The 8,229-nt window shown below is 38.4% G+C and overlaps 1 protein-coding gene and 1 long non-coding RNA gene across 10 annotated transcripts in view; one reads left to right on the top strand and one right to left on the bottom strand.

The window, feature by feature from the left end:
• LOC122627569 (inner centromere protein A) overlaps positions 1-8,229 on the top strand; it is a 45,850-nt gene that overhangs the window by 1,023 nt on the left and 36,598 nt on the right. For 5 of the 9 annotated variants that reach the window (XM_043808775.1, XM_043808773.1, XM_043808768.1 and 2 more), the window contains exons 2-6: positions 1,027-1,155; positions 1,248-1,377; positions 1,454-1,618; positions 1,717-1,918; positions 2,018-2,142. In XM_043808775.1, the coding sequence (XP_043664710.1) occupies positions 1,043-1,155; positions 1,248-1,377; positions 1,454-1,618; positions 1,717-1,918; positions 2,018-2,142 (735 nt within the window). In that variant the 5' untranslated portion in view covers positions 1,027-1,042. Of the gene's footprint in view, positions 1-43; positions 495-518; positions 707-1,026; positions 1,156-1,247; positions 1,378-1,453; positions 1,619-1,716; positions 1,919-2,017; positions 2,143-8,229 lie in introns of those variants that run through there. The other 4 variants (XM_043808771.1, XM_043808772.1, XM_043808770.1 and 1 more) reach the window with 4 other exon arrangements.
• Positions 5,142-7,242, bottom strand: LOC122627581. The gene is made up of 2 exons (XR_006326870.1): positions 6,907-7,242; positions 5,142-6,820 (listed from the first exon to the last, which is right to left on the bottom strand). It is a non-coding gene; the product is annotated as an uncharacterized LOC122627581 (long non-coding RNA).

The raw sequence follows: 8,229 nt of genomic DNA, 5'->3' as shown, positions 1-8,229 counted from the left end.
CCCCCCCCCCCGCTCATCTCTTTGCGATACTACCCCACCACCATCGATATCACTACCACTAGCAAAGCGATATACATACACGCATACAATCATACGAAGATGACAACGACACCAAGCTCTCCCCGCGCCGTTATCCTGTCTCTTTTTCATTCCTCCCGTTTATCTAGTTTTCTTTAAGGCCTATGCAAATTCGCGCGTGAGGTGTTAAAATCTTAGAGTTCCGGCTAGCAGCAACATTTGTCGTTTATCATTCTTTACCATCGTTATTATACACCACTCGCTACAAGTTTTCAAATGTACGTTCATCGTTGCACCTGTGGAAAATGTACACGCGTGTAATGCGATACTCGACCTTACTATCATCGTTTCTTCGTCTTTTTTACGTAGAACGTGTGAGACACGCGAGTCCATTAAAAAAAATGTGATACGCATATGTATGCGAGTCTTTTGTGGCGCGATAACTACACTTTCGTGGAAAAGGTGACCAAGTGAATGTTAATATCCTTTTATTACGCTTACGTTTCCTACTTATATTTTTTCATACTTATGCATCGTGGTTATGTTATACATGTATATATATATGTACGTGTATATATACACGTATACGTCGATGCTTTGAAAATGTACGTTACAAAGTTTTATATCTTGTGTAGCAAGTGACATGAATTTTAAAAAGGTTATTGAACCTTTCTATTTTGGTTTATATGTAAGTTATTAACTAGTTATTGTGTTTGATTATTGCAAAGTAGCTTTATATCTTTTACTTGTATAGTTGTTTATTATAACCTCTATGAGATAAGTAAACATATTTGAGAATCTTTTATTATCAAATAAATAAATGTCGTGGCACTTTAACTCCTTATTTTTTTTATAACTAGTGTTTGAAATTTATAAACTCGTTACGTATTTATTTTGTAAACAACGTATCGTCGTCGATTTATCTCTAGGTTTACAAATATTCGATTAAATTGATTTATAGTTGCGATAACAAAGTACTTTGTTTTTAATTTGTCATTTCGTTTTTTCAGATCACCGCAAGGCAATGAAGATGAGTTTCTCTCTATCCTCACTTCAGCCTTCTAGCAACAGTCTAGAAAGGCGGAAGCAAGTGAGCATGCCGTTAGAAAGACCGTACAACAGTCTTACCAAAAAAAGGTTTATCTTTTAGTCGTTATTTCTATATTTATTTTGTATACGCGTGCAATATTCTAAATTGTAACACTAACGTTAAATATTTGTATTTTTAGAAAAGATCCAAAACAAATGCAATGTCAAAGAATGTGGACTAACAGAGAAGATAGCAAAGATGACTTTTGGGCCGCAATACGGTCCAATTATGATTATATTATGGATACTAATTTAATAGATAGTTGTAAGGTAAGGAGAATGGAATAAATCTCAGCAATACGTACCGCAGATTGAATTTAAAAAATTGCTATATACTTTCCGATAGGAAGCTAATGGTGAATTAACCTGGGACGAGACAGACGTATCCACTCAGTCCTGGAGTTTGAAGGAAGTTAGTTGCCAATTTTCAGAGCTTTATTCGTGGTTAAGAGTCCTTCAGGAATTAGTTTATTCTAAAGAAGAAAATCTTTTGGACAAAAGCCTACGTGCGGTATGTAAACTTACATTAAGATATTCTTATTTTTCTATCCCTTGTATTTCTTTTTAAATCGTACATCTAATCTAAACATTTTAATCATATATTTTTAGGCTCACATGGAGGAGTTGCGACGTAGGGCATATAGAAGAAAATTGTTCAACGAACAAGCAGAAAAATTAGTAGCATGCACCCCTGCATTAAAAGATGAAGTGGCGTGGCGTGTTAATCATTTGAATGCAAAGTGGGAATTAGTAGAACAAATTATGGCACCTGTAGAACGGACTGTGTCCGACGAACAGGACGTATCTGCAGGTAATTGTTTACTATTTCTATCAAGAAATAATTTGAATCCTCTGAGTGCTTTGCATAATCATAATTCTCGATTTTTTTTTTTTTTTTTTTTTTTAACAGACTTTGAACACGAAGTGAGATGTTTAAGAAAATGGTTACGAGAAATGGAATCGCGTTTGAAGCCATTGAGTTTTCACGTAGATTGGACTTTAGCAGAATTAGAAGAAAAGGCAATGGAGCATATGGTAAGTCGTGTTAGTTTCGTTCTTAAAATAACTGATCATAACTGATGATTCATGTAATAAGCGAAACAATTACAAGGACGTTCAATAACTCGTCAAATTATACAATTTTCAAATCCATGGAATTTCACGTGTTCTGTTTGTTTTGTCTTTCTTTTTTCTTTTCTTGTTTCTTTTTTTAATCCACTAGCTGAATATTCTTTGTTTAATTAGCTAAGAATTTTATTTTTTATATATCTGACGTGGGTTGAAATATTTACCTGAAGTAGATAAGAGCGTTGGAGTCGAGTTATATCGCGATAAGTACCGCCACCTTGCTTCGGGGAATTGTCATTACATCGCTGGTAGTTACTGAGTCTGAGTCAGTAAAGATGAGGTTGATAAAGTCGTCCTTTCACTCACATGCGCGATCACTTCTCATCGAATGTGGCTCTTAGTATGTATTATTACTCTTCAACAACTGGCGGGAACGTGCAAACGATTGATGTGTAATAGAGCAATAAAAACCGGTAAGCCATGAGTAGTACAAGAGATTACGGTTTCCAGTGAATAACAAATGGATGACGCTGCTTTCCAGGATATTTCTTTTCATAAGATAAATAGCTTTCCAACCGTAGTCACGAAACACGAAACGACCGAAAAAAGGAAAAAAGAAAGAAAACAAAAAAAAAATAATTAAAGATTAATACGATCGAAATGGGATTACCGCAAGATCTCTCGTTGCTCGTAAACTGCAATTTAGATAAACCATTGCGGTTTAGTATCTCGAGGCGATCGTTATATTTGAATGTTGAGAGAGTGAGCGAAGACTCCGCTGTTAGTACTACTCACTCTGTTGTTGGAAAAATTTCGGAGAAAGCGTGACGAATCGAGTATTCAAACTTATATAGGATATAATGTTTCGATGTTTAGAATTAAATAAATATTCTTTTAATATGATCGTTAATATTTTTGTTTTCAGCAAAAAAACAGAGAAACAAAAAGCATAAAAACAAATAATTAGAAATTCGTCGATAGAATATAAATAGAATAGATATGCGAATGTCTTCTCTTTTTTCTTTCTTTTTCGTAAAATTTTTATCCGCAATTGCAATTTAACGGAACGGAGTTACACGAACGGAGGATGCACTAGCGAATTCGTCGAACTCTATTACAAACTGTTACGTTGTATCTATAAAGGAAACACGCGTGTCGCTAAACAGCGAGTAGGAACGAGTGGCAATTGCCTTTATAAGCGAGATTGGCTCTTCGGCAGATTCTTTCTACAATCCATTGTTGTCCCCTGTGAGTCACATAAGCGGCCATCTTTTGACTACCTCCGCTAAACTAACGTAACTTTCACTCTAACATAACGCACATGGAAATATATGGTTGACGTTGAGTAACGTTCACGGTCATTTTAACCGTCCTATCAACGACTAGCTTGCTCGGACGAAAGTGTTGTTTCTATTACTCTTAAGAAATTTTTAAGGGTGTTTTTCCATATTTTTCCCGCTCTTTCTCCGTTACCCTCCATTTCTCCATTTCTCCATTTCTCCTCGACACGATTACCCCATGAATTATTTGCGTCGAGGACGATCTTGATAATAAAGGATACGATTTTCTAAGAGGATGTATTGTATGTCTTAGAGAGATATTCGGTATGCGTCACTCGGACATCGCGTAAAGTACATACGTACTCTACGTAAAGTTGACGTACAACAGATACGATCTTGCCTATAATTTCCGGCTGCAGTTTCTCACACTTTCCCCGTGGAAGTTTCTACCCGTAGCATATACATACATACATATATATATACATACATACGTATCAACGATAGAACGATTATTTCTACCGAATGGCCGGCCCGCATGAATCAAGATCGTCGATTTTTCGATCTACACGGTATACTTAAATATATATGATGAATGAAAAAAAAAAAAAAGAAAAAGAAAAGAAATAATAATAAGCAAAACAAAACAAAACGAAAAAAGAAAAAAAAGAGGGGTATTCATACGAAGCAAGTTCGCATGCGGCACGCGTTTCCTTTTCGTTCGTTGGTTGCGTTTCGGGTCAGTTCGGTTCCGAGTCAGCATCGTTTCGAATTCACCCGAGAGAGACCCCTTTAGTTTATTTCTCCTTTTTTCTTTTTCTTTTTCCTTTTTTTTTTTTTTTCCCCTACAATGCATAGGAACATACCAACGGAGCGAAAAAGTGTATAGTATAAGCCCCTGAGAGTGCGTGGGCACTAAATAGTAAACGTGAGGGGACGCTCGTGCTCTCTTGTGTATACGGTGTCCGTGTACTTATGTACGTACGTATGTATATATGCATGTATACGTGTTAGTTGCTCGCCCATGAGCACGCGAGCAACGACGAACAAAGTCCGTAGTTTTGTTTGAAGCCGACGTTGGCCGAAGGCGGTTCGGTTCGCGCGTGTTCGTGCTTTGAGCGAGTAGCAGCTGGCCTCTGCTGCCGGCTGCAGGTCCGTAGTCGCAGAGTGTGTTCGCTCTTCGTGGCGTCGCTGGACGAGGAAGGGACGCAAAGCACGTTTGCTTCGAGAGATTCCCGCCCCTTTCCTTATCTCTCTTTCTCTCTTCATCTTCTTTCCATCTTTCCCTCCAAGACCCCCTTCCTCCTCCTTATCCCACCACCCCCTCCCTCTTTCGTATAGAAGCAACAGGCCAGAAGAGCTAGTTCCTTTCTTTCTTTGCCGGCGATCTTCGCGTCTGGACTCGTTTCTCGGCTTCTCCTTATTCCTCTTCATCTTCTTCTTAGCCGGTGCTCGTTGTTCCTAGACGTTAGTTAGTTCTATTCGATTTAACCAAGCCAAGTGGTAGTAGATAGTAACGGTGGTGGATGGTTGGATAATGTATCCGCCTGTGCGTGTACCTCTCGCGTAATTTTTTATTCGATTCTTTTTTTTTCTTCTTTCTTTCTTTTTTTCTTTTTTTTCTTTTTTTAAAGGTTTTGTTTCTTTTTTCGAGGGTGGGAGGTATTTTTTTATTTTGTATTTGTATTATTATTATTTTTTTTATTCTTTTTATCATCATCATTATTACGACACAACGCGTGCTGGACCACACAACAAGGATGTGTGCTTTCACGTGTTCGATTCGTCTTAAGACTCATAAACGACCCTCCCTTCGATCCTCAACCTTCCTTTCCTCTTCTTGCCCTTGCCGATAAGTCCGATGAACGTTCGACGAGTCGTCCACTCGCCACGCGGAAGAGAATCTTGATTTTCGTGATCACAATCGTCTTCCTCTCTCTTTCTTTACTTACGTGGGCGGAAAGTTTTTTGCCGCAGACGAGAAGAAGAATAAGAAGAGAAAAAGAGAGAGCGAGAGAGAGAGAGAGAGAGAGAGAGAGAGAGAGAAGCGTCGGTCTTTGGTGCGCCTGCGCGGTGAATCGGTTGAAAAGAAGACCAGCAAGTTCAGTGGGGGCTGTCTAGGAAGGAGACGCAAGTACGAGTCGAAAGAGGAACTGAAGATTATCCATCTCGATGCCGTCCGTACACCGTCTAGCAACGAATGGACGGAGAAAAGACAAAAGCGGAAAGAAGCAACCATCGTAGCTAGCAACGCTGATACTCGTGTTGCTGTAAGCTGCTTCTTGAGGACGCCCTTCTCTTTCCTGTTGCTAGCTCATCCTTGTTGTCGTCATCATCGTCGTCCTCTTCGTCGTTATCGTCGTTATCATCAACATCGTCGTCTTTGTCGTCGTCGTCGTCGTCGTCGTCGTCGTCTTTGTCGTCGTCATCATCATCGTCATCGGGACTACTGTTTTAAGAAGATCGAATGCATCGACGGTTATTTTCCTTCGTGTATTCTCGCTATTACGACGAGATTCGATCTCCTCGTGGATCCTCTTTTTGCTGGAGTGGATATACGTTTCGGTAACGTAACGTCCTTATCATCCAATTTTACTTTCGAAACTTACATTATACACGACTTACTGTCTTTTTAATTAGAAAATAAGAAAATCCTATAGATAATAAATCCTAGAGATAATAGATTGATGATAGAGGGTTGAATTCGTTTCTATTTTAAATTATTGATTATATTGACAAAAATATATATGTAATATATTTTTGTCGATCACATTTTCTTCGTCTTTAAGATTATTCATTTTTGATTATCTATTATAGAAAATAGATGTAGATCGGATCGGTCGATTACTTTTCTAGCTATAGACGAAGTCAAACGAGTAACCAACCGGGGTACTTTTTCTCGATCGATGGATCGAGTTCCTCGAGTCTGGCTATTGTTTTTCCGTACTATCCAAGGTTCTCTCTCGGTGGATCGTTGGCTCGAATACGTCGAGTGTATATATCGCTTGGGTAGGATCGTTCAACCCAGACACCTTATGCGACCACGTGGAGAGGCACCGTTCGGATGAACGACATTCGCGGTTATCGAAGTCGGTCGTTTGAGGTCGGACGAGTTCACGCGGAATTGGCCATATTAAGAGAAAATAGATCTTGGTTCTTTAGATGAAACCTTGAAACGTTTCTTCGTCCACTTCTTTTTTCCTTCTCCTCTTCCACCTCCTCCCCTCTTTTTTCTTTTTTCTCTTTCTCTTTTTCTTTTTTTTTTCTTCTTTCGTTATTACGAAGTGTTTTATAGTTCTTCGTAAAGCAATAGAAACGATCCAACTCTCGAAACGATCTCGAAATAAAGTAGAACGTGATCACGTCGCCTATCAAGAAAATCGTTAAGTTTTTTATCTAGTTGAGAAAGAGAAAAGAAAACAACGAGGGTTTTCATTGTCGTCAGTTTGCATACTTGAATCTTCATCGTCATCATTATCGTTGTCGTTGTTATTGTCGTTGTCGTTGTCGTTGTCGTTGTCGTTGTCGTTGTCGTTGTCGTTGTCTCTCTTCGTGTCCTTTTACGAGGAAATTACACGCTCTACTTAACAGCCGTTTTGCCTGATAGTAGTTGCGTTTCGCAGTTGGACCCAACTGCCGGGCCGCAGATGCTCCTGTAAAGAGGTCAATAATTTCGACTTCGTGGATGGTAAGTTCGTTCGTTCGTTCGTTCGAGTGACGAGCTGTGGTGCGACTCCAAAAATACTTTTCTGTGCTTCGCAAGCAGCAGCAGCAGAGAACAGCGGAACGTTTCTGCTATCCGTTCGCTCTCGTACGTTCCTCTCGCATTTATGTACTCACGTATGTATGTATGTATGTATGTATGTATGTATATACGTACGTTCGTATGTATGCATTTATGTCCTGTATATATGTGCTACTTTGACAAGATTTCGAGCCGGAAGTGTTCCACGTGTGTCGTGAAAATGTCGAAACGTTGGCACGATTCCTTTCGATCTTTCTTATGTATGTGTATGTTGTATATATGCTTGTCTTATGTATGTATGTATATATGTGTATCTGTTTCATGTAGTTTAGGCCACCTACTCGCTAAGCTTTTATCTCAACGCGAATCTTCATCGTTCATCCTGTAATTCTCTGTACGAGATAATAAATCATATTATTGAAAATTTGATTCGTTAAGTTCCACGTTGAATAATTCTTTTCGTTCGATCACAAAGTTGAACGAACTTTTTTTTTCTACTTTCTATTTTTCATTTTTGTCTTTTTTTTTTTTTACGTATTCGCTATAATAAATTTTCATAATCTCGTGTGGCATCTATCCAAGTCCAGAAAGCTCTAAATATAAAACTCGTTGGACGGTAGAAAAGCTAAGAAAGATTATGATCGTTCACACCAACGAATCTATTTAATGAAGTAGAGATAAAGATATCGAGATATCGAGTATACTTTTATCTGATATTATGAAAGAAACTTTTTTCTCAAACGTTTTAGGTTAATCGGATTTCGCTTATGTGAGCCAATGAATCTTATGACAATTTAGGTCGTATACGACGAATGAACGTGATTTCTGGTTGATAAAGTAACGGTGCGAATGCGCTCGATTCGAGACGCGCTCATTTTCGAGATTCATTTACTTCTTCTTTATAGGATCTTTCTTTTTCTTCCTTTTTTTTTTCTCTCGTTCATATACATATGTTTGCACGTACGTACATGCATGCATATAATATATACACAGATACGTACGTACGTACGTACGTAAAGAAAAAGCATTACG

The sequence above is a fragment of the Vespula pensylvanica genome, chromosome 3 (genome assembly GCF_014466175.1).
Source record: "Vespula pensylvanica isolate Volc-1 chromosome 3, ASM1446617v1, whole genome shotgun sequence".
In the NCBI taxonomy this organism is placed as follows: domain Eukaryota; kingdom Metazoa; phylum Arthropoda; class Insecta; order Hymenoptera; family Vespidae; genus Vespula; species Vespula pensylvanica.
This window is presented reverse-complemented; position numbering and strand designations above follow the sequence as displayed.